Source organism: Lipophrys pholis (assembly GCF_963383615.2).
Source record: "Lipophrys pholis genome assembly, chromosome: 16".
In the NCBI taxonomy this organism is placed as follows: domain Eukaryota; kingdom Metazoa; phylum Chordata; class Actinopteri; order Blenniiformes; family Blenniidae; genus Lipophrys; species Lipophrys pholis.
In genome coordinates, this window is record NC_137634.1 from 14547640 (window position 1) to 14574698 (window position 27059).

Genomic DNA, 27059 nt, shown 5'->3' on the forward strand with positions numbered 1-27059 from the left:
AACCTTTCAGCTCTGCAAGGTCAAAGCTAATTTGCAAGCCCCGAAAAAAAAAAAAAAATAAAAAATTAAAATGCTTGGCAAATTTTTAGAGAAGTCCAGGGGAAAGAGAGAGAGCGAGAGAGAGAGAGAGAGAGAGAGAGAGAGCTTATGGAAAAGGGAAGGTCTGACATGACATAGACCTCTGATACTTAGCGGAAGAGTTATTATAGCCATTAAGGCTGGCTGGGCTATTGCAGCAGCGTGAATGTTGAGCTTACCTGCCAGCACTTCATTAATAAAGAGAATCACAGGCTGCATGTATGCTTTGCTCCTCATATTATACAATGCAGATGAAACACAGAAATATTTCTGGCATTCCTTTATACCAGCTACACTTTAAGGATCAACAAGGATAAGATAAGAGGCTTAGGTTACTGCCAAATTTACATATCCCATTAGAACTGGAAAGTCGTCAGCATTAAATATGTATTCAATAATAGTTCTCCATGGATAAATAAATGTTTCCATTAAATGGTACATGATTATATTGGCCACTAATACACACTGTCACCAGGTCAGGAAAAATCATATTTCAAAATCGTGTTTTGGATTTTATACCTTATAAACAAAGTGTTTTAACCATTACATTCTAATGAAAGAAGTGACAAATTAATCTCAACTTAATCAAGTTTCACTAATAAAAACTGAAAAGTTTCACCCAATATGTAAACTGGGATAAATAATCATCAAAAGTTACAAAAAAACCAAAAAAAAAAAACCAAGTCACTCTAAAATAACATTGGTAAATTGAAGGAAATACTAGAATATAGGACAAGATATTCATTTTGTTTTTATTGCATGTCTAAGAAGTAAATCCCTTATTGTTTGTCTCCTTTGCTGAAGCACAGCATCTTCTAATCCCAATGATTGCACCCAATTGATGTATTTCTCTAAATAATTTTAAAGTTTTTACCCCAAAATTGTAAAATGTGTGTGATTTTGATCAGTTCAACGTTGCATGAGATTATATTGTATGATTGGAATGCAACTCTGCATCTTTCTACTGACTTTAGAGTCTTGAAGTATAGACATACTGAATCTGGGCGATACATCGGCATCAATCAACAACAAATCAGGGTTAACAGTTTAAATGTACACATATTTCAGGGATTGTCCTTGTAGACTTGGTCAGGTTATTGGAAATGCTCCAAAGTGTCAATGCCTTAGTAAAACAATAGATAAAACTTTGTTAGTCATGGTGATTATTTTCACAACTATATATTCAAAATGATTTCAAACCAAGGTTTCAGGTTGAACTCCACCATAGTGCAGTCTAAAATTGCCAATAACAAAGAAAAGAGGAATATTTGGATTTCACAACTCAATTGGATTACTATGAACACACAAAACTACATCTATGATATTTCTGTCAAAGTTGGAACAGCTTTTCAGTTCTGCTTTTTTCGGTCTCTCTGTATAGCGCTCTCTGCTGTTTGACGTGGGCTGGGATCAGCTGAAATACATTTTCGGTTTCATGTCAGTCTGACATTAAATTTGCATCAGGAATACCTTGTGCCACAACTGCTTTTGACTTTTTTTTTTTTGACTTTTTTTTTGCTCATTCCTTTCAATGTATCCATTTGTATCTGATGATCTATTCTTTTGACAGACTGATGTGGATAAAAGCTGGTTCAGCCCACTTGTGCTTTTTGTAAAGTGTTAATAAAGAGCAATAGAGGGAAGATGTAAGGCTGGTGTAAGAAAAAAAAAGAAGAAAGCATAGATATGTACACCTGAAAGGGTTTCTTCATAACATGCTAATGTTCTACTTACAAGCTATACTGCTGAAAATACAGTGCGTACTTCCTCTGCACAGGAAAGCATCTTTATTAAGAAGGCAAAACGTCATGGGGCTGGTACAGCTCCACAGTTGTTTGCTTTCATCCAGTCTTTGTAAGGGCCTGGTAATAAATCAAGTAGACACATGAAAACAGATAGTGTGGTATCCTGTGACGGGGGACGCGGTGAAGACGTCTGATATTTAGATTCCCCGAAGATACACTGAGAGGCTTAGCTCCTCTTGTGTTTCTGCACCACGCAAACAGACATCAGAGAAGAAGTGAGGTACACTGATGAGGAATATCCAACAATGTGTTCAGGCCTGTTATCTAACAGGGTCTTCAGAGGGATGTGAGGGCAGAGGAGACACAAAACTGAAACAAAAGCTCAAAGAAAATGCAAAGCAGTGGGAAAGTAGAAGGCGAGTCAAGACTCCTGAAGGACTTTAAAGACAGTGATTTACTGAAAGCTGAGAACTACACAGAGAAGAGTTGAGGACAATAACTGATCAGTCTATTGAGTATATTTTCATATTCATTTTGATCCAAATGTGTTAAAGTCCTTCAACTTGAATATGTCATACACTTGCAACACCATCATAAACCAAGATCAAGATGATATATGAGTGAGTGTGTTTCTTTGCATACTGCCGTATAGCTTTAAATTGACATGCCACTCAAAACACTTCGAGGGGCATGTCACTCTGCTGGAGCGGCCGTGGTGCTTTGTCAGCACCGCAGTCAGTGTCACTGCTCTCAAAGAGACATAATCGCAAGACAAACTGCAATTCCACCAAACTTTTCTCCCGATGTAGTGTTTCCAACTGAACATGCCGCTAAAGACTGGGACTTTGCAGGTGTGGGACATATCAGCAAGAGTTTTTTTCAGTCATATTTAGAAAATGAGACCAAGCCCAAAGAAAAATCCCCTTGGAAATGCAGCAACTGTTGGGCTGAAATAGCTATACCTTCCCAGAGGTTAGTGATATATTTACCAACCATCTATTTACTGCCATGTATCTGGTTTAGAGAGATGCCAAACCCTGTCTCTCCACAGCCATGTTGTACAGTTTGTCCTGAAGGATCCGAATGCTTTCACAAGCCAGGTGGAATATGTAATCCCTCCAGCATGTTCTGGGCTTGCCCCAGGGGCTCCTTCCAGTTGGATTTGCCTGAGTGCTCCCACAGAAAGCCTTCCTGTAGGGATCCTGGTCAGATGCCCAAAACAACTTAACTGGCTCCTTTAAATACGGAGCCAGTTCAGTTAGAGATGCTGAAAAGAGCTGGCTCTTTTCAATGCAAACATACGTTCTGGGGAGAAAAAAATAAAATATCTCAGCCATTTAAGCTGGTGACCGTGGGGGACGGTGGATGAGGAGATAGGCCCGTAAATCGAAAGCAGCAGGACAACAGTTTCTCCGGGTCACTGAAACAGACACGCTGCAGTCAAGCAAACAAACAACAAGTGACACATTTTGTGTGGCTCACTTCACAACAATACTGTGCCCAGATTATTGTTGACATTAGACACGACACTCAATGTGAGTCACCACGACTTGATTATTTATACCAAGCAGCTCAAACGCTTATATAACTAGACAAAGCTTTAAGTTCACCTGTGCTGCCGCACGAGTAGATACAAAAACTCCCACAAACCTCATGGCATGTTTGCTAAAGAGCCGTCCCGCTGTTAAACAGCCGGGATCAAATCTGTATCGTCTCATCTAAGCCTTACAACCCAGCGCGCATGCATCGCGGGGCCTTTTGCTTTTTCATTTCAGCCCCCGTGTTACCAACTTAGAGCTGCCACACAAACTGCATGAGGTGCACGTATGAGGCAAGGTTCACGCGATGCTGCTGCAGTGCCTCATCTAGATGTTCTGCATGGAGCCTATTTCTCATACATGAGGTGTGCAGTTCTCAGGAAAGACTCACTGTTCATATTATACTAGCAGCTATTGCAAGGCCCACACCTTTCACTTCGGTTTTAATACATGTCTGAGAAAAAAAAAGAGCTGAACTATTTCAATATAGAAGCCAGTGTGTGCAGTGGAGGTAAAAAAATGAGTTTGGTGCTTTAACCTCAGCTCTGAAGCTACGTGTTCAAACTTTAGAAAAAAACATGACTACTGTTGTCTGTTTTTTGACATTCAGAAATGACACCGGTTTTATGTGGATGTGGATTGGTTAGTGCAACAGGATGATGATGGCAATTTAATTTACCTTGCGCATCAGTGAGTTTTAATAGTTTGAATCCAAAGCCATAACTCGCTGAATGTCATTAGGCTCTGCAGGAACAAGACATGCTTGAAAATTGACACAACCTCAGCGTTTTATGATCCTCAATGTTTTTTTCCCCCCTCCAACCTCATTAGAAATGCATTTCATAGTAAAATGCTAATATAAATTATTATACCACCAGCATTCATAGTCCCAAGGTTCTTTCATATCACCAAATATGCAGTCTTAGCAGTGCAACGTTCAGGTTGTGACTAACTAACTCAGAATACTCTAGAATCTACCACACATTAGGAGTTATGATGAAACGTCTCCAGTGGCCAGACATTTTCAGTTGGACATGACATTTGCTTCTTTGAGGTTTCGGGGCACAGAAGTACTGGAGTCTTTGAAATGCCACAGGGACAGTGGATGGACTATTTGAACAGCGAGACAAGTTTTTGCATACAATGACCTGAAAATGTCTTCAGGGATTAAAAGAAATATATATAAGCAACATTTATAAACATGGACAGGAGGCATCAAGAATACAGTTTGTTTACAGTCCTAAAGGTGTACAAATATTTTCTTTCCAAAGATTATAAAAGTATCAGCTAAGAGTTTTGTTCTTTGCAATATATTTTATATGTTTCCAGGTTTTATGTGGCCCACCAGAGAAAAAGAGCACGGATGCTCCAGGCAGTTAAATAGCAGAAAAGTTAAGTAAGAGCTCTGAGGAGAAATGAAAGTACGAGCGAAGTGGGAATACGTTGGCATGCTGAGGGGGTTGTGGAGATGGGTGGGGTGGTACTGTACCTCTGTTGCCAGTGACTGTGGGGTCTGAGGCGTGGGTGCCTAATAGAGCTGTGGGATCTGGAGGAATGGGATGTAGGGGGGGAGTGGTGGATGGAGGCAGGGTGGTGGGGGAGTCTGGTGGAGGGGACAGACAGATATATGCACAAACAAAAAAATGACACAATGAAAATAAAGTCACATGGGAGAGTTAGACACATTTCAAAACACAAAAGAAAACAGTACACAGTAATGGAGAACAAAAGGGATTTAAGACATAATTCAAAGCATATAATGTGCGAAAAACCCCAATTTGATTTGGTCATCTTACAAACCTGGAAGTTCAATCTACTGGCTCGAGTGTGCAATATCGCTCGCTTTATGCAGGATCTTAGTACATAAGGTCCACTGTGTGGATTTGTCTTTTGCTGGATGAACGTTGTATTAAAGCCTCGCTTTATTAGCTGGACCTTCCTACAATAGAGCATCGTTATGCTTTATACATATCATGATAAAAGCATGTATGTATAGCAGCAAACACAGCATACAAAGTATGATCTGTTCAGAGAGAGAAGTGATCGATGTGCTTCTAGTAATGTTATAAATTTGTCATATTCACATTTCATTATTTTTTTTTTTTTACAAGTGATGATTATTTAAAATGTTCTAGGTCTGGATGGGACGGCCATGTCTGTAGCCAGAGAACTAAAAACCCTTGGATCTACTGATGTTGGCTGCTGTCTCTGAAGACAGATATTCTTTTAACTTCTGACAAGTAAGGAATTTGGACTACACCAAATAAAAAGTCATTTGACAAATGAACCGGGCCAATTACCCATGTTTGCAAAAGTGATTTACGCAAAAAAGAAGCCAGGCCATCATTACCATGCTCTGTTTCTGACTCCTCAACACAATGGCCAGAGTGCTTCTCACCGTCACATGTTGGAGCAAAAAGCAAAAAAAAAAAAAAAAAAAAAAGGGGGACAGAAACATTGTGAGACAGTTAATGAGGTTACACTACCACCTTGCCTTTTATGTTTATGCCGCTCTGCGTTTTACGGTGAGCGGGGAGCTTTTAATTGGCTGTGGTAGTCTTTTCCAGGGCCAAACGTCCTCTGTGTCTCGGTGACATTTCAGCCTTTCGCGTGACTCACTAAGCAGCGAGTCTCTAGGAAAGAGGCGAAGAGCGAAGACGTCTCCTTGTTGGAGGGGAACCATTAAAAAGGTATTTTCCAAGAATTATGGTGGTAATTGTGAAAGGCTAAAAGGTTTGCTAATCACTAATGAAGGGTAGGAACAGACTGGGTGCCATTTCAAGAACAAGTAATGAATCTGAATAGGACTCTTTGACCCTCCCATACCCAATTGGCTTTTTTTTTCTGTGTGTCATAGAATTTGTCAGTTTAATAACATCACTGCCATTATGCGCTTTGGTTATTCTTGCTGTTCGCTTTATCAGGCATTTGAAAGAACGGTAATGTGCTGGCACATACTGATGCATGTGTGTTAACCTGGAGCTTCAAGGATTAGTCATTTACACAAAAGCAAATTAACTGCCAACTATTTAAATAATTAATCACATCAGTGACTAATCAAGTGATTTATTGCTTTTTAACAACGCCACGCAGAACATTGTGACGGCAGGTTTTCACTATTTGATGATTTTCCTTTTTACTCCAAGTAATTATTCTGACAAAAACAAATACAATTCTAATCATAATAAAAGTAACCTTAAGCGAAAACTCCAAATTATACTCTATTGTAGTCATGAAAGGCTTCAATAAAGAAATTCCAGAGGAAAAAAAAAAACATGTCAAGGAAATAATTCAGTGACTCATATCTGAACTTGGAAATCCTAATATATGTACTTTTCAGATTATGGCAATTTACAGAGTATCAGATGAAGATGTGAGTATTCGCAGTTATCCTACCTGCCTAGATGAGACATCTGCTGGCGAACTTCACGTCTCCCTCCTCCATAATAAAGCTTTCATACAGGATTTGAACTTGAAGGTGAAACGTGTCATAAATATTAGATAGTATCCATAATTAATTACTCCTGATCCTATATTGTGGCTTCAACTGTATGGATGGAGGCTTTAATTAAATATCTCAGGAAGAGGCCCATAAACATTGCTATTGCTTTGCTTGAAATGGCTTGTAAAAGATATAAAAGTCACACAGCACACACAGTGAATGAAGTTACTTTGTATCTTTCATATTACCTTGTCACAGAAGTTAATGTGCATGCTATAAAAATTTTAATAAATTGGCAGCCCACCTAATTAGATCTGAATTTTCAGTTGTATAATGTTGGGTTTTTACATTGTCCTAACTTTGATTTTACCCTTTTGATTTTCACTCAGCAGACAGTACGAGGCGCTGCTCGCGAAAGATCAAGTTGTAAGCCATTTAAAGGCTGTTCATTTGAAAGATGACATTATATTTCTTTGACATTTATGATCTTGATGTGATTCAGGGATCTATTAAAGCACTTTTGACTGGTGCAATGAGTTGAGTAAAGTCTCTGGTTGTTTCATGAATAAAAAAAGAAGTGGATGATGTTAAAATGTGCACATTGCCTTTGTGTTTAAGATCTTATTAAATAAGTAAATGTACACTGACGCGCTATGTTGCATAAATTAAAATCAGTTTTTTGATGCACTGTATGTCTCCATATGAGGTGGACTCCTTAAATTTCATGATCTACTACAATAGGTAATATTAACATTGATTGACGTTTTGACTACGATCTCATTCAATGATCAAACTTAAACACTTATGATCTTGTTTAGAATTACTCCGGAATTTAATGTTTTTTTTAACATTCCCAAAACCTTTCTCGCATCTCTTATCATTTTCACAACTGAGAGTTTCTCTACACCCACCAGAGGCATTCAGAAACATACCTAAACACTCAAGCTTTAGCAGAACATAACTAAAAGCAGCCGATGGGTCAGATCAGGTCTGCGTTCATACAAAATAATACAAGAAATGCCTTCTTTGGTGTTTTTAGTGTTATTAATACAAGACCTTTTTTTGTATGTATTTAGAGACATTCTTACATATCTCCAGTCGTGTGATTTATTTTGTTTATAACACACCGTCTAAATTTTCTAAAAACAGGAGGGAAGGATATTTCACTGCACTGCTCTTTTGCTAAAGCATTATTACTTAATGTGAAGAGACAAATGGCAGAGGAGAAACGGAAGAGAGGAAGAACTATCTGTTTTCTCTGACACTGAGTCCCTTTATCCTCCACCTCCTCTGGCATTACTAGGAATTACTTTTCCTTCCCGGTGATATTCCTGACAACGCAGCACTAAATTCTGCCTCCTTCACACATTTCCCTCCTGGTGTGGGCCAGTATGTGTGTGTGTGCGTGTGTGTGTGTGTGTGTGTGTGTGTGTGTGTGTGTGTGTGTGTGTGTGTGTGTGTGTATGTGTGTGTGGAGGATCTGGGACGCAAGTTTATTTAAGGAAAGGCGTTGGTGGCATTTATGTCACCCAAGGCCCTTATTCTTTTTTTCTGAAAGACGGTAGCTCTCATCACTCTTAGCAACGATACAATATGCAGATCGGGACGCATTATAATAATGCTTTGTGGTGAACAGGTAAAGTGTTTGTTTCTGTGAGGTTTCCAGTGTTTGTAGCGAAAAGAGTCCTATCATGTTTTGGTTATTGTCTTCCAATGTTCTTAAATAGCGGCGGTGAGGATTTCTGTGTTGCTGAGTTTCTAGACATCATTACACAAAGTACATTTGGCCTCCTGAACTCACCATACACGTAGAGTACATATTCAGCACTGCTTGTCCCTAGGTGGTTGGTTGCTTCACAGCGGTAGGTGCCATTGTCTGTCTTGTTGAGTGAAGTAAAGGTGAGTTCCCGCCCTTCTACAATCATCCTGTCCAGGTCAGGAAGTTCACCTCCATCCTTTGTCCACATCACAGGATCCGGCCTGGAAGAGGACGCATGACAATAAAGCATGCTACGAAGGCCTTCGTCAGCATTACATGGAAAGCTAAACCCAACTAATGGAGGATTTAAAAGACTTACGAAGGGTTTCCTTTGGACACACACTCCAGCTTTAAGTACTGACCCTCCTGTGGGACTGTCAGGGAGTGGATGATTTCCACATGTGGAGCATCTAAGACGGACAGAGAGGCCTTGGATTAAGTAGATATAGTTGGAAAACAAAAACAGATGTGATTATACCAATATTACCCTGCTAATTTAAATAATCCAAGGGTTACTTTATTCTTATGAAAAAGTAGTAACATGCCTGATGACAGCAGTGGTTCAACTCAAGCATTGAATTAAAAGTGAAAACAGAATAAAAACATTTTGATAACTTTGATAATGTAAACTGAATACAAAAGTAAACCTCGGACATTCACAGCCACTGCTGTCAATGTGGCTCTTGTTACGATGAATGTCATCTGACGAGATTTTACAGCCATAATAGCTCTTTTTCTCCTTTAAACCAAGGTTATGGGCATTAATTCCCTCCTCTTTTCATATGTGCCGACTCGCGGTGTATGTTTGAGTGTGTATGTGAGCTTTGTGTGTACACTCACAGTGGACCTCCAGTACTTCAGTTGCCTGCTGTGGTGCCTGTGCGAGTGCCACATGGTCCACTCTGCAGGTGTAGGCCACTCCATCATCATTTCTGCCCACGTGCAGCTGCAGAGAGCTCCGTACTGTAAACGTCTTCCCACTTGCATTCACCTCTTTGGCACCTTTGGAGAGAGACGCATACTGTCACTGATGCAGAACATTTATCTTTCAAGGTGTGACGGCCACACATATATGTGATTCCCCTTTGTTCCACAGATCAGTGAGCCCTTCTTTACAGCCACAGCCCGACTGCACCAGGGTATTCTGTACACATGAATATTCTTCAAACCAGAGGCTGTCCAGCAATACAGAAAACACTTAAATTATTAAGAACAATAGTATGGTAACTAGTAATTGATTAAATGGCTATTTCAAGCAAAATCATCAGTATTTTCTGTACTGACTGTAATATAAATCATTCAGTTACTGTGACTGTTCAGAGTCCTGGCTCCAGCTAACTGATGCTTCTTTAGATCAGATCAGATTGTTTTTTTTTTGTTTTTTTAAAGTGCACAATTTTGGGCCACTTCAAGGGAAATTGTGCATGGAAATGCAAATAATGAAGACTCAAACAAATAAGTAAAGGTAAAACAAAATACAGATGTGGCTATGACATTCATTCATATATACTTCCCCTGTCACACTCAACACTCAGGCACATGATTTATTTGCACAGCAAGTTGTCATTTATTCCTGAATACTGGAATTGCCATTATTTTTCCCACTTTGTAAGATACATGGCTATATGGTTTTAATGTCAATAAACTTCCCAAATATCTATTTATATTTTGCAAGTGCCTTAACTGTAATGAAACAATACTTTTACCCTTCAATTGTTTTTTTTTGAACATACGTTCTTATCTAAATGTTAAGGCTAAAAAACATACTGGGGAATGGTTGTTCCAAATTGCACACAAAGGCCAAAGTCTGCTTTGCTACTATCGTCTCCTTAGTTTGCAGCTTTGATATGTCAACACAGCCAATTCTGGCTGGAGCTATAACAAAACCTATTTGCCTCCTCTCAGTTTGGCCTCTTTGAATCGAATGGGCATAATTATACAGTATTGACTTTTGCTGCCAATGAGAACTTCTGAAAACTAACAAGCTTTCACAGGCACTTCATTTCTCCATCTCCACCAATGCCCCGACCTGACAACTAGTTCAAACCTCAGTGGGAAAAAAAGAAAAAAAGAAAATTACCGGTGCCAATCAGACATTTGGCAGTACCTTAAATTAACCATGTGGAAAAGTAACATTATGCACAGTCCTCTTCATATGTACAATTTGTTCTCGGCGCTTTGCTGGTGAGCACCTGCCTTGTAATTCTAACCGAACAGCTGATCCATCTCTCCATGCTCATCAACACAAGCGTCTTTGCCAAGGCAGGAGGAAACTTCTCACACTCGGCTTTCTTTAATTATCAACCTGATGTCCAGACATTTGGCCGACTCCCTGATCACATTATTCCCCTTTTTGCTTCATTTGCCTCCCTAATGATGTAGGCGTTTGATAAGCCAAAGGTATCTGACTGAAGTGTTGTGACCTGCCACTGTGAGCAGCGCATTAGTCTCCTTGAAATCTTATTGGCTTGTGATGAATCCTCCTCCCTGAAAACAGGGGCCAAGAAGGTCAAGGCGTCCTTCTAACTAGAGGGACACAAGAGTGGCAACACTGACTTTTCCTGCCCCCGTCTGACTGTCTTTGAGCCTGACAACCAGTACCTGGTCAAGGAGCCCCGTGTGGTATCTGGATAACCACAATCTAATAGATGTGGAGTTATAATACAGCAGAACACAGAGTTCTTATTAAAGGGACACTATTTCTCTTGCCCAAGTTGAAACTGTATATTTTGTTTTTACTTAAAAATTAAAGATGAAAAAGACATACTAAAGTTGGGGAAACTATAACATCAATTTATTTTTCCTACACAAATTTGTAGCTACAATATGTCACAGTGATGACATATAGAGTTGGATTCTGATGTGAGCCCGCAAATCTGACCTATATTTATATTCCCCAAAAGTCTTAATGTTGCCCCTGCATGTTGTAATATAAATCACTGTCATCTTCCAGACTGCACATGTACTGTATACATAAGCCAGTAATCATGCACTTTTCGCCACCACTAGATCTGCTTCTTAACCTGGTTCTATGACAACTTAATTATCTAGATGCATCTTCATAGAACACCAGCAGTCTTTAGCTTGGTCACATTACTACATCACACACTAGTATGTATTTTAAGTCATATCACGCCAGTCCATGTATATGAAATCCCATTCACTTTCCCAGGTTTATCTTTGCCTTCAGCTGTTTCTCAGCTTTGAAAAACGTTTTTCTTTCTCTGCATTTTATCAATCATAAAAAAATTCATGGATCTTTTGACGATATTGGTCTCATGCTGACCGCCTCACTCTGTATCACCTTAAAAGACCGTATCCTGCACTCCTCCATGCTCATCTGCTCCACTTTTTAAGCATCCCAGCACAATGTCTCCTCTCCCTCTCCATTCTGCCAATCAACTTTTCTTCTCAGCCACTTCCCCCAACTGAGGCAATGAGCCCGCCTCTTCCAGAGATGAATGAGTGACAGGTCTGCAGTGTTAGCAACATCCGTTCAAACAGCAGGAGAGAGGGAAAAAATGGCAAAAAAAAAGATTTTTCTCCACAAAGACAAAACTGCAAGACACGGAAAAAGGAGAAGAGGTTCTGCAGGAAAATGATGGCTGATATGTAAAACCCATGCCATGCATTAGGGGACTGTACATTTTTTGCTTCATTTATTAGTTATCATACCAAGTTGGTGAAAGCTGACTCCAACTGCCATTTTGTCTAACTAAAAAAAGTTATTTACACAAATGTATAGTTGAACAAATTTATACTTTTTATTTTATGTTGAGGTCTGTTTCCTCATCTTGCCTGTTGATAGATATGCATTATTGTTCAGGTGGGTATTCTGACTGCACCTGTCATCATCATCTAAGAATCAAAAGTCAGAGAAATTCTACAAAGTCAATGGAAAATATGATGGAAATACAAAAAAAAAAAATACAGGAAATACATAAAATTTGAACCTATTATCAGAAAAACAATGAGTCTGGTTAAAGTATTAATCAAATACTGATGCTACACTTTTTGATGCATGAAGAGAAAATTGATTTTACGTTTCTTGTAATAAATGTTGATTGCATCATTGCTAAATTTACAACAACACATTTAGTCAAGTGGCTCCATTTTCCAAACTAGAAACAACTCCACAAAAAGGCTAAATTATCCAGTGACGTGTGGTTAAATCAGATCACCTCATTTTGAAAGGCTTATCTTTGATATTTCACCTAACACCTCGTTCAAATTTTGTAACAGCACTTTTCTTTCTTTTTTTAAAGATAATTATTAAACTGTTTTTTACATTTTGGAAATTACTGTCTCTCATTGTGAACTGTGCGGTGTGATTATGCTGATCAAGACCTGAATTTAAGTACGCCAATCAATGTGATAAGTACTCGCCGTTGCCCCTGTAGCAACTAACCTGATGTTCTGACTGTACTTGAACTGCACTTCAACTACTTTCTCACTGTAGGTTGCAAAAAGTGTCAGGATTTTTTTTTCCTCAAGACGATTTATAATATCTATGTCTCAAAAGTTCTTGATTATAATAAACACTTTGCACTGAAACAACACCATCCCAGCAGCTCAGAAAGTCTTTTCTACTGAGGATAATTTTGCAGGCCGATTTAAGTGTCTCCACTACTTCATATTCTGTTCTCATAACATTTTGAATGGACTCTGATTGCCTCAGTGTGATTTGAGATAAGAGTACTACAAAAAGTGACATGCTTGCACAAAGTTTGAGTTCATTACTGTCATTATTTGGTCTCTGAGGATCCACTATAATAACAGTTGTCTAATAGCAAGTAAGACCTCATCGATAAAGTGCGTCAATCTGTATGCACTCAGGGAGAAAGGGAGAGACACAAAAGTGTGTGTGCCTGCATTTTGGTGAGAGTTGGTTTAATTGGTCTATAAATACAGTGTCTTATCGCATTTTGAAGACAGCTGAAAGGAGCAGCTGACATTGAGTTGCCATTAGAACTTAGGCCTGTCAATCAAAAACTCATCTGTCTCATATCACACAAACTGCACATGCATGCAGACCTTCTTCATTGGCCTGAATAAGCAAAGATGGTGAGAGACGGTTCATCTGCTTACTTAGAAAAATCCGGGTTTCTCGGAGAATAAATAAACTTCATGTTGCTGTTTTAGATTTTTTTTTACATAATATGTGACATCTTATGATACATTTTATTGGCGCAATATATACACATATTTTCCACACTTTTACCTACAATGTTAGGGATGCGAAATCATCGAAGAAATGGACACCATGCGGCCACCTTCACCTATAGCGCCTCTCCTTCTCAAAAAGCCTGGTAGTATTTGGCTCTGGCTGCGGCCCGCTGTTCTGTGGGTGGATGCTCAGAGCTCTGCATCATTGGTGTGAGCCAAGACACAACCCCGGAGGATTAGAAATGGAAATGACAGGCGTAAAATGTGAGAATCTGACCCTTTTATGCCATTTCACAGGAGAGAGGGGCGACCTAAGAAAAGAATATGGGAGGGGCAAACTAGAGAGACTGGGGTGGTCCGCTGGAGTGCTTTTGGGAAGGAAGCGCCAACAACTGCGGCGGAGGCTGACTAATCCTGGCAGCAGGGGTCCAAGGGCTGACTCAACAGCCCTGAACTGAATCCCATCCGAGATTTAAAACAATTTGCTCAAGCAATAACGGAGTAAAACCATCTGTGGGTGAGGATCAGGAGATGAGGTTAATCAAACTATACAAAAGGTACAGAATGCGTATTTAATTTTTAAATAAACTAAAATTATGACCGATAAGAAATAGGATGCCAGGTTAGAATCTAATCTATGTGGTTTTCTTCGCCTGTCAAATGAGCTGCATTCAGCAACAGGGATGAGAAAGCAGGGGCAAAATATGCACCACGCTCCAGCTCCAGTGAGGTGTAAAGAAGACATTCTGTCCTCCACCTCACTTTTTCTGGCTTGCATGCAGTGCGCGGAGAACTCGCAGCCTGTAAGCACCCTCCTCTGTCCCACCTGTCTTCCTGGCGTGCCTTTACACTTAACTGACGGGTGACGACATCCGAGGAACACTGGTAAATGTTAGGAGAGTTCCTATCAGACCCCTATCATAATGTCCATTCTGACATGAAACTCCCAGAGCATTCACAGCTGAGACATGTCAAATGTGGATTCATGAGGACGGTGTGCCTCTGCAAAAGGAGAGGTCTGGTCACTCGGTGCCTTGGCATTTAATATCGGACAAGCTCTCCACCTCCAGGATGTTGCTCTTAATAGGCACAGACAGGAGGTCTAGTAGTTTGATCTCCTTCTCTATTGTGCTCAAGTCTGTTAACCTGATCACACTCTTACGCCGCCAGAAAGAAAGGATAAATGAGGGACACCTCTACATGAGCATATCTCATTAAAGTGATGCACGTTTAAGAGGAGATAGGTGATCCGTGAGGTTCGCACGCTCAAAATACATCTGCTCATCATCCCGACTGTCTTATTGCTCAAATGACAAGACAAAAATAAATCTCAAATGTCCTGACCGTTAGTACAGAAATCCACTTTAACAGATGTCATTTCAACCGTGTGCATGTGTGTGAGTGTATGAATGTGCATACTGTGTGTTTGTGGTGCACTTGCAGTGAGATAAAGAGGGCGAATGTGCTTCTTTGTGTGTGCAACCTCCGCATCTTTTATTCATGCCACTCTGACTTGCAGGAGCCATCTTGAAATTACATCTTTAATGGTCATTGATCCACTCCACCCCAGGGAGCTGGATAGTATAAATGTAGTCCCAACACAGACTTTCTAAGCAGCGTGCAAGGCTGTCTAACACTGCCAAGGCTGCTGAAAAATGTATTTTTCTTTTAACTAGAAAACTTCTTTAAATTCCCCAACTTTAGTCTTTTTTTTCGGTGTTCACATAGTCCCTGGCACCCTCAACAACCCCAATACCATCCTCTCTGCAATGAGCTTCAGGAGCGTTTTCCTCTTCACTTCCCTCAATAGCTCTTTCTGGGGCAAACCTTAGAATAATGATGCCCATCGCGTTCTGTTCTTGCTCACAGTAGTCAAGGACAATCATCCATAAATGGAAAAATAGCGTGCACTTGTTCAAAAGGTTGTTGAATCATTGTTCAACTCTTCAGTGAGTGGGCTGACTTGAGTGATAGCACCAGACAAAATAGTGCAAGGTATGTCTGCTGCTATAGTTCCTTGTCCTTGACTAACAAGTTTGACAATAGAACAGGATGTGACCGCAAGTGAATCCGAATCAAATCCCTGTGTTTTTTCACCTTAATCCCCCTCGGAATAGAACTATCGCGTAACATGATGAAGCAATAACCTCCACAGTTTAGGTCAGAGAGTATGATAATGCTAGTGCGATGGCGAACATCCCCACCCTTATTTGAAATAAATATTCATTTCATCTCTGTCTTGCTTGGTCTCCACACAACTCCCTCTGGTTCAGTGGTGTGTAAACAACTTGTACATGTGGTGATATTGGAAGGGGTCTCTCCGGGTTATGGTGTGTAACTGAGATAGAAATACATCATTACTGGGTGGGGACGGACGGGGATCTGAGGGACAAAGAGACTGAGAAATAAGAATATTGGATTCTGTTCCACACACACAAGCTTATGTCCTTACATGCAGGCTGTCTGCTCCATCTGTCTGTTTTGCTCATACACACACACACACACACACACACACACACACACACACACACACACACACACACACACACACACACACACACACACACACACACACACACACACACACACACACACACACACACACACACACACACACACACTATTAGCATAGGGTGTCGGTTAACTGCATACGATGGGTGATGGACTGCTCCACTGGCTCTGCCGGTAATATAATTTTCTCTATTCCCCCAGATCCCACACCAATATGTCACAATTGTCATTTATTCCCAGCATGGTTGCCCACAATCAGATGGCTTTTCACACCGAACACACCCCTATCCTGTCAGAATGATGAACACATCAAGTACGCTCACGAACACCTATACATGCTTACATGCATTGCGTATTAACATGTGTTGCCCTTTGTCTTCTCTTGCTTTTATGCTTGTATATTTCGTTGTTTTTAAGTGCGGAAAGAATGTCAGGACCACCAGTGGCTTCCTGCTGGGATGCTTTAAGTTTTTGTTATTTGAATCCAGCACACACTGATGCATAAACTGCACACAAATGAAGCGTCTCTTGGTGTCACTGACCATGTCTCCATAATATTTCACGGCTTTCTATTACGACAAGATCTTCCATCAATTAGTGAACGTGTGTGTCAATCCTATTTTGAGACTTTTTTCTTGAACTTATCAGGTCCTGAATTAGTCTGATAAAAGCATCACACTAAGCAATGAACTGCTAATTAAAAACAGACACCTACTTCTCAGGACAGACGGCTTATTATTCCACGGATCAATGTTTCCCTCACCTTCGAAACTGCAAAGCTTTTCGGCTTTTAAAAATACCTTTCTAAGTTTAAATATTCTTTCCTCTTCTTTGCTCTTCCCAGATCCGGCGTGTGAGATTAGCAAAGCTTTTATAAGCAGAGGATGTTCTGAGCGGCTCTGAATGTGACGACACAGATTCAATATCATCCAGCAGCTAATTAAAATGAAAGATAAACATGATATCTGCTTAAAAACTGGTTGGGAAACCAGCATCGATTCAGTCTTATCTGCTTGCTTACCTGGACCCTGGGAAACTCTAATGCCAGATAACAGGCTGAGCTGTCTGGACTTAAGGCTGAGTAAAAAGAGTATAATGGCAGACACAGAGAGAGCTTTTCGGTGAATTCAGTGAGGGCCGAGCATTACCTCTGATCGAGATTCCTGACGAGTCCAATACTGGATTTGACAACTATCTTCTAATCTAACATTTGTATTAAATCTCAGGGTTTTCCTTTTTCTTCCACAAGCACAAAAACAAAAAGTATGTGCTTCTATCTATTCCTCTGTCCATCTATAGATCTTTCCATCTACCCATCTATCAATGAATGCTTTCTTATAAGAGTGCTGAGGCATATTGTGTACCCAGATCGTGTACTTTCTGGGTAACAAAACACAACTTTGTCACAACGACAAACAAAAGCATATAAGATTGTACAGAGCCTATAATAAATATAGTCATGTGCCAAGTTGAGGGGAGAATTATCTGACCTTAATGAGCGCACATATCCTCTTGAGACTACCTTCACTTCGAGCCACCAACTATCGCGCTGACTACCTGTTAACTTTCTGTGGTAAATTAAAGGAACATAATGTCCTGGCTGAGATTTCATTTGCCTCACAGGGACCTCTTGTCACAGTAGTGGGCCACTGGGAGAGGTAATAATCATCCATAGAGACACAATGAGCCTGTAAGGAAAAAATACTCACTCTGCTAATTAGTGTGTATTCTCCTGTATGCTTCCTCCTCAAAAGACTCGAAAAAGAAAAGATTGGCAAACTATTACGATATGCAAGAAAAACACGAGATGAAAATGTGCAACTTGGAGCACTATACGTAAATAACATTAATAAATGTAGCGATGTTGCTTCAGTATTAATGTGAAATGTATAGAAATAGGAAGACGGTCCACATTTAATAAAAAAAAACCTCATTTCAGTTAAAAGGGTTGTGTCTATTCTAATGTAGTGGGGACACTTAAAAAAAAAAAAACTGCACAAACAATAGAGCTTCAGCAAAAATGCCAAAATAGATGACAGATCCAGTTCATATTTTCCGTGACAGCAGAAAGAAAAGTAATAGTATCTAAAGGCAATAAGCAAAAAATATTCATGCACGCTGCAGAAAATACTTCATGATTTATTAATAATGTGCATGAGAAGGGACATGAACTCTGTGAAGTGTTCATCTGCTCCCTTTAATTGTGCATTAAGGACGTGCAATACCTGGCTGCTTGTTATTCTCATTATTGAGTTTCCGTGTTGAAAAAAGGTAAAGTTGTGAATTTGATCCAATTTTGCAGTCATTTAAATGAGAAGAAAATGGGATTTGCATGTTGATATGTGCCTTTCATCTGCTTTGTGGAACAACAGAGAAACCTTTGTAAAAGTTGTGAATCTGTGCTTATGATCTGTGACAGCTTGTCCCACTGGGTTCTGCATGTTTTTTTTTGATACAGAACCGCATCTGTTTCTCTCCTCCTAAAAAAAAGTAATTTCATCATTTTACGTCCTAATCTCTTTTCTTCTTTGTTTTTTTGGGTTTTTTTTTCAGCTCTCCTCTCTCATCTCTCCCTCTCACCCCCACATATATATGCAGATGCACACACGCTTTTCTCTCGCCACCTCGTTCACACAGAACAGAGCAGGAGCAGGGTGGAAATGAGGCATGTAGTCCAGTCTGCGAGATTTAGAGCAGCCCTTTGATAACAGGAGAGGTTAATGTCTCGGTCTCAGGCCAGAGGACTCATGCTGAATCTGCTCTATTAGAAACAACTTGTTCTGAACAAAAATACAGTAATGAGACTTTCACTGCCCACTAGCCTATAATAGAGGAACATAGTGCTAGTTTCATGAAAAAAAATGACTCGCTGCCCCTTTTGGAAGCATTATTATATGCTAATGAGGAATTATTTTCGCCACATTTGTGCCCCCTGTTTGTTTATTACAGATTCTGTGTGCCGCGCTAAAATATGATAACCAGTTGTTATATGACAACATAACAACATAAAGAAAATAACACTGACTTTCCAAAGAGCTTATTGTAAGTGCACTTAAAGAAATTTGCTCTGAAGAAAAGCTTGAGTCAGGAAGCTTAAATCTGTTGTTTTATATCTTGATGGAGAAAATAACTTTGTTCCTCTATTATAGGCTCGTAATGCTTTAAAATAACAAAATCTTTGTTTTTTTCGCCAAAGCTCTGATCATGCAAAAATATCTGTCACTGGCAGAGTGCACAAGTGACAGAAGTTGTATTTGCTTTAATTTCTAAGGCCCTGAAGCATTATATACACAGCAGGCAAAGATTAGGTTTTGATCTAGCTTTCAAACCTGATTAAGTGTAAGACATAACTATCTGATCCTTGAAATTTTGATACAGAAGTTTATTCTATTGACATTAGTGTAGGACATTTTTACTCTATTTCTGATTACAATATAAGTTTTCATGAAAAAACTAAACAAAACAAGGTTGTGCAGAAAGCCACACCTGGATTTTGATAATGTTCTTTTTATACCGCATTCAAAACACATGTAAAGGATACTAAAGTCAGCCGGATTTGGACGAGCGAGCAAGGACATGTGAGAGCTTATAAAGCAATAGTGGTGCATCTCTTTAATTCAGTGGAAAGAAGTTCAGCACAATTTTCAGGCATCTCTTCAATTTAAAAACGGGCTTAGTCAGAAATCCGATAAGATACGCTCCTGTGAATGTTGATGCAGATGTTACGGGGCAGATGCCACAAACCTTTGACCTCCTTTTCGTTCCTGAACCAGCGCAGGTCAGCGGCAGGCTTGCTTCCCTGAGTGATGCAGGTCAGTGTGATGTGGTCTCCCTCTATGGCGGGCTTAGTGAGGCCATCGATCTCTGGCTTCTCCGGCACACCTGAAGGACGGAGCAGAAATCACAAGGATGGAACTAATTCACACAGCGGGACCCCATTATGCAACAATAATAATATTATGCCTTATTGAAAATTCTCCTCCAGCAATCCCACCTGCAGGGAGATTAGAGAGCGGGCTGCAGAGCTGCCCTGAGAAGTGCCCTGCTCAAAAACACTTCAGTTTTCTTTTCAGCGCTTGTTGGCACTTTAGGGTTAGGTTTGGCAAAATTAAGAGACATTTTTCCAACAAATCTCTCTGGTGGTGACCATGCAGATAGACTCAATTGCAGTGGGGGTCTTCATTAGGTTTTATTTGTGAAGGTTGAGAAAAAACAAACCACGGCATTGATTTTAAAAGCAATGCCTACTTCAACAACAGAATTGAGGATTTACCAAGAAAGCCTGCTTAAAACTAACTACAAGAGGCCTTGTGACAAACACTTTACAATGACTTCAATCATTGAGAAATCTGTTTTTGTCTCCGTGAGCATGTGGGTAAACAAAAAAGATGGGTGAACACAGAGGAGGCCAAGAGGTTGAACAGAAAATGTTAATTACTGGCCTTTTCCTATAATGAGTGTTTTTTCAAGTGTGTAGTGCCTGCCCTTCCAATGTCAATGAGCAATAAGTCTGCCTCAGGCTGAGAGACTGAAAGGTCTGTCAGTCAATGCCATTGACTGACTTTCACCTAGTCTGTCTCAACACCTCCTGTAAGGTTTATAGACTTATTCCCATAGTAAAAGGTCTCTATTTTATGTTTACCGTTTGTTTAAGGGTACAAATTACGTGTACAGTATTGTCTGAATAATCACTTCTATGTACTAACGTATGTATGTCTCTAAATCGTAATGTTCATCCTATTCTATTAAGGCTTTTTACGAACGTACGAGTGTCACAATATTTTGCATATGTAATGTGGGGAGTGTATGTGAATCAGTAAAGGAAGCTTAACTGATGTGTTTGATGGTTACTCTCATGAACATGATGGGATCAAATACAATCCTAATCTCATACAGTCACGTTCCCTCTGTGGCGTGGAGGCTTTAAATCATGTGTGTGTGTGTGTCGAGGCGTCTCTGTTGCGCAACATCAAATAGTCTGCATGGGTTGTATTTCTATGTGTGCATGACTATTTAAGCATGCATGGAAAAACAGCTTATTTTCTGTGGTTGGGGATGTGGCAGGAAACAAACAAAAGATCACTGTATCTTACGTATGTTCACATAGAAACATGCCTTTTGCTCAAATAGCAAGATATTTGAACGGTATAATGGTATGAATACCTTTCCCAATATGTTTGAATGGATCAAATGCTGATCCTGTTATGAAAAATGTTTTTAACCAGTCAAAGGGCCTGGCTGTAGGGATGGCAGTGTAAATCTGTAGGCTGAACTGTTGCCTTGATCAAATAATCTAACAGCAAATTCTAAAACATTGACGGTGAACTAAAATCACTACCAGGAGAAATGTTGGATTCGTCCACTTTATTGTTTTATAACATCCCCTTCGTTTTCAAAATTGATTGTTCTTTTTCTTAATGGTAATACACAAGCACATTTTTGTAATTTGGCATCAAGAAGTTTGAATGCGAGGCATCCTTATTTATTCTGTGTAAATCATTGCCATCATCTTCTAGTGTTCAGTTCCAGCACTCACTGTTCTGACACAAAAGACAGATAAACCGGGCCATTCCCAGACCATTTTTCTATGTTTATTAAATCCCCCTCTCTGTTTCCCGTCTTGCGCCAATAACTGTTGTTCAGTACTGCAAAATAATTTTCTCCATATCCTTATTGAGTAGTAGCCTTTAATGTCTCCAATTCTCTGAATGCTTGTTAACACAGAGAGCCAGCTAATGGTCCTGGAGTGCACTAGCACATCTATTAACATTAGCGAAAACTAATTGGCAAGATAATAAGCCCAGTGGCAGGAAATGAGACAATGTTTGTGTGAGACGATGATCACAATACAAACATTACTAAAATAAAAGAGGTATGATTTTCATTTATCTGCCGTGGCAGGCGTGAGTAAGAGACTATTTCAGAACACAGCGACTCCCAGTAAAACCAAAAATGTATTATCAACTGAGAAATAAAAAAATAAAAAAACACGCAAGAAAGAAAGACAAGGCAGTAAAAATAGTGACATAACTATGGCAGTGATACTGTTTTAGTTTGTCTGAGCACTACATCATTCTGAACTTATAGGTGAAAATGAAATTTTCCCCAGAATGCACAAAATTGAAAGAAAAAAAAACAGAGGTTAAAAAAAAATTGTTTCCACTCAGTACAAAAAGAGAAGTGCCATACATATTTTCACTAAAGTTATATTGAAATCTAATCTTTCAGATGAAAAAATAAATAGCTTTTTTAAAAATATTAACTCACAACTTGTCCAGCTATACCAGATTGCTAGATTCTTACTTGATGCTCACTTACATTTACATAGTTTTGGTGGATATCGTGACCGGCGGTGTTGCAGTGGTTTAAGCACTTTCACCGTGTAACACAGATGGCCCTGGGGTTAGGACCCTCTGTGTGGCGTTTAAATGTTCTTCCTGTGTGTGGAGTTTTGCCACATCTGACCAAATAGTGCCTCTACGTTGTAAATTTGTAAATTTCCAAGTGCAGGTGTTCAGAAATGCACTGAGACACATTCTTTTAAACACATTCAGGATTGCAATTTTGGTCATTTACTAAAGATCAAATAGCAAAAGCTTCCGTATGGAGCAAGGTCTGGCGGACAAATTAATACATTTTTAAAGACCAAACTTCTCACTGCCCTTTCTGTGTTTGACTGCAACACAACTCGAGGAAATATATCGCAGTTGTTTTGCTCTTTTAAGACAACGTTTTCTCAACTTGCTGAAATTGTGTACTGAGATTCAAATACTCACCGAAGACAGTCAGGTAGGCCCTGGCTGTTCTGACGGGCATGGTGAAGAGAGAGCAGGTGTACATGCCCTCATCAGACAGGGACACGTCAGTGATACTGATGGTCAGCTCCGACCATGACGCACGCACAAGCTCGATCCTGTTGTCCCTTAAAGCTGGAGACAGAGAGACACATAATGAGTGGACATTGCAAAGTGCATTAAAAGTGTCACGGCGAGATTTTTCCCGCGAGCAGGAAATAGATGCTCAGTTGGTTGTTGTGCTTTCTTTTCTCTGACGAAAGTAATTCGTAATGTAATTTAGTCGATATATTCAATGCGCATTGGGAGAAACTATTCACGCACACAACGTCACATAGGTGGAAAGATAAAGTGAAAGAGGCATGCTGAGAGCAATTAACCAATTCTTGATCGAAGCAGCAGGAAACGGCAAAACAAAAAATAGGGAGCGGTGGTATGAGAATATTTCTGTTTGCTCTCTATTATAAAATGCTAGACATGTGCACATTGTTGACAAAGCAACAGCAGAGCGCCGTCTTCAATAGACAAACAAACAAGGGAGCTTCTCCACTCAAACTTCTGCATTTGCAGCCCTGAAATATGAACAAGTCTGCTTCAGGCATTATCTATAAATATGCTGCCTTCACTCTTCCGTAATGTTTGATGGGGGAAATGTACTTTTGTCCATTAATCCTCTTGGCCAACGAGAGCTGTTATCATTGCCAATGCAAAAAATGTTCTAATATCATTGTTTACAATCTTGAAAAATAAATATCCACGCAGCACAACCCAAACTATGAAGTGTAATATGTATGAATAGATTTATATGCATAAACAACTGAAAAACTGTGACCTTAAAACAAAACTTTATGCTCAATCTGATAATGAACACATCAGCAATACTCTTCACTGAATCGTACTTATACAATTTTCTCTGCTGGAAACCGCTGCAGACATTTACTTATATGAAAATGTAATCTTCCAAAAGGCATGACAGAATGGAAATCAATACTGCAATAACAGGCCGAGAGAGTGGCCTAATGAGAATCTGGCAAGATGTGAGAGTCGGGATAGATTTGCTGAGATTGGATGGCTAGTTGAAAAGATACTCCACAGTCCTGAAAGTCGACTTCATATCTGTGATACAGAGGCAGCATGCTGTGGAATTTCATAATGCGATGGCACCTTGAAAAATGCATGACTGTTGTGTCCAAAAAGGTTTTAATGTAAGATACAAAACAAAAACCACATAAAAAGCTGGTTTTTACATTAAGAAAGAACCATGTGGATTGTCGAGTGTGCAAAAATGTCATTCACGCTGCCGCTTTGGCCTTGGCTTCTGAGGAGGTTTTTTTTTTTTTTTTTTTTCTCAAGCCGTCTTTTACAAGTATGTCTCTCTACGAACTTTATTTAATATGAGCAGCGAAGGATACTTAGCTTTTAATCTCCATGAAAGTGACTCGGAGCGCACCTTTTCTAAGTGCAGTGTGTGTTTCTGTGTGCACGTAGGAGAATGTGTATATATGATTTCAAAGGAAAAGAAGCATGCATGTCTCTGAACAGATGTTTTTGATTTCTTTATTTTGAGGTAGGCTTTATCTTCATCATCACATGCAAGAAACCCTGTAAAGAAGTCGGTCTGGTTTTTGCGGCCTTTATGGATACTTTGAAAGCCATTACAAAGTCTGTTTGATGTGTACTTTAAAGACTGTCTGGCTGAATATTGAGAAATGTCTACAACGAATACTACATCAAATAAAACATGCCAAAGCTTTAGGATGCAGTTTGTTTTTTTTCTTTAATATTTTAATCTGTATAAATTGACTAATCATGCAGCTTTTATTTAAAATCTGTTTAAAGCTAAATCAGACTTTGTGTTTAAATGCCATCGATCATCCGTTCACGGATCTATTTTCTAAAATCTACCCCAGCAGATATTAGGCGAGCGGCAGTTTTGGCTGTTTGAGCAAATGAACCTTCGATAAATGTTTTTAGATTGGACCCAAAATTAAGACGGCACAGAATGACGCCATCTTTGATTCAAACCAATACAACTTCCTGTGAGACGACAGTGCAAATCAGTTCACATGAGGATGAACTGATACGTTGGGTAGTTTTACAAATTCGTATTTGACATAACAGGGGCTCATAGACTATTGGATCGCTGTTAAATTAGTGAAAGAGCTTAACTGACCATCTGCATTCATAGAAACTTTCTTCATTTTTAGCAGTATGCTGTACGTGTCCACACGTGGCTGCAACTTACTTTTTTTTCACCATTTTTAGCATATAAATTTCAAATAGATTCACATGAGTGATTTTAACACATTATCATAGGTACTGCGGTGATTCACAACTCAGATTTCTGTTTGATACAGACTTAAAAGTACAATTCAATACTATGTTTGATGGTAATATGTAATCATGCTGATGGATGGATGGACAGATTCAAAAGCTTTGAGAAAACTCTCCTTCATATGTAAGGACTCATCGTAGTCATCGACTCATTGTAGTGTAAAATCAGTTTATTCCATGCATGCCGAGATGAAAAGGGGGTGAGAAGAAAATGACTGTATTGTAAAGTACAGTTCAGACTAAACCGCAACTCACTTCATCCAAGCAATTCCTTTCAGCAGTTCCACAGTAAGTATCCTAAGTATCTCTCCTCCCACAGCCGCACAAACACAACCCACACTGATCAGGAACAATATTCTCAACATTGGAAAGTCTGGTGGGAGTAAAATCTACTTGGTTAATGTTTTTTTTGTTTTTTTTAGCTAATTACCTTACACTTTCAGTGATTTTAGTTGCTGGCTTTTAATTTAATTACCCAGCACAGAACTTGTTTGGGATGAGTTCAATTTCTATTCTCTTGCAAGTTGGGTGTCGCTGTACAAACTGATAAACCGTACATATCGGCAACCGTACCATTGTAAAGAATAGATCATTGTTAGCCATTAGGGGATGTGTTAGGCATGTAAGGTGCATTATTTGTTTTACAGCTTCTGTGTATGTATGCTGTGTATGTGATCACAGAACTGACAAAGGTAAAGACATTTGAGTGAGGACACTATCTTGTGTCATTCTACCTGCCAGGGGACAGTATGCTTTACTGGTTCTAGGCTGAACAGCAAATGGTAACACAGTTGTAATCAGTTTGACTAAACGACAGCTGCTCTCTCTCATTTATTATTGCATTTGTTCTGTTCTGTCCTGTTCCCCGCAACACCGGTTATCTCCACACACCGAGTACTGAGCCTGAGCAGGCGTGACACGTTGATAAAAGCCCATGACATATCTTTATGCTTTACACTGGTGACAGTACAATCCTGTTTCCCTGTGTGTGTGTGTGTGTGTGTGTGTGTGTGCGCGTGTGTGTGTGCGGGCATGCGTGTGCGATAGATCGATTGATAGATGGGGGGGGGGGGGGAAAGTTGCCTTGTTTTTTGCAGGTTCAGTTACCGATGACACCTGTCCTGAACATACAGTTTCATGCAGTATGTACGGACACACATGTATAGACTGTGTTCTAAAGAATGAAGCAAAACAAATAATATATGATTTGCACTGATTCTAAAGACTCCTCCTTGCCTCCGTACATATTCTTTTCAGTGTCTCTACTTGTCTCCTTCCTCCCACCCGCAGACCTCATTCTGTCGGCTCAGGCAGCTCCACTAACCTGCCATTGTGTACGAATATGTTAACTTACGAAGTAAGTTAAACAATCCTTCTATTCAACTGTTGTCTTATTTGCTTTGGGCAAGGAAATGCGAGCAGACAAATGTCAGGAAAACCCCCCCACCAAACATTCACTTTTGCTGGCTTCCCAACTGTCACGATGCCAAACTTACCTTTATTTTTCAGTTTTTTAGGAACCAAGTCAGGGAGCTGACTGTGAGAAATCAAGGGACATGGATTGTTGGTTTATTTAAGATTGTTTGTTACATATGCACACTTACAAAGGCGTATGGTGAAATGTGTGCTCTCCATCCCTAAGAAACTTAAGTCAAGGACTTTGTTCAGACACCCATAGTGGTGACCAGTCAG

At 39.7% G+C, this 27059-nt stretch overlaps 1 protein-coding gene across 4 annotated transcripts in view; it reads right to left on the reverse strand.

Annotated features, from left to right (window-relative positions):
- The window catches only part of LOC308121774 (cell adhesion molecule 2-like), a 205900-nt gene that overhangs the window by 20399 nt on the left and 158442 nt on the right, over positions 1-27059 (reverse strand). For 2 of the 4 annotated variants that reach the window (XM_080483239.1, XM_080483238.1), the window contains 6 exons: positions 23016-23168; positions 19984-20121; positions 9403-9564; positions 8882-8972; positions 8605-8783; positions 4851-4964 (listed from right to left, as the gene is read on the reverse strand). In XM_080483239.1, coding sequence (XP_080339365.1) covers positions 4851-4964; positions 8605-8783; positions 8882-8972; positions 9403-9564; positions 19984-20121; positions 23016-23168 — 837 coding nt within the window. The remainder of the gene's footprint in view (positions 1-4850; positions 4965-8604; positions 8784-8881; positions 8973-9402; positions 9565-19983; positions 20122-23015; positions 23169-27059) is intronic. The other 2 variants (XM_080483241.1, XM_080483240.1) reach the window with 1 other exon arrangement.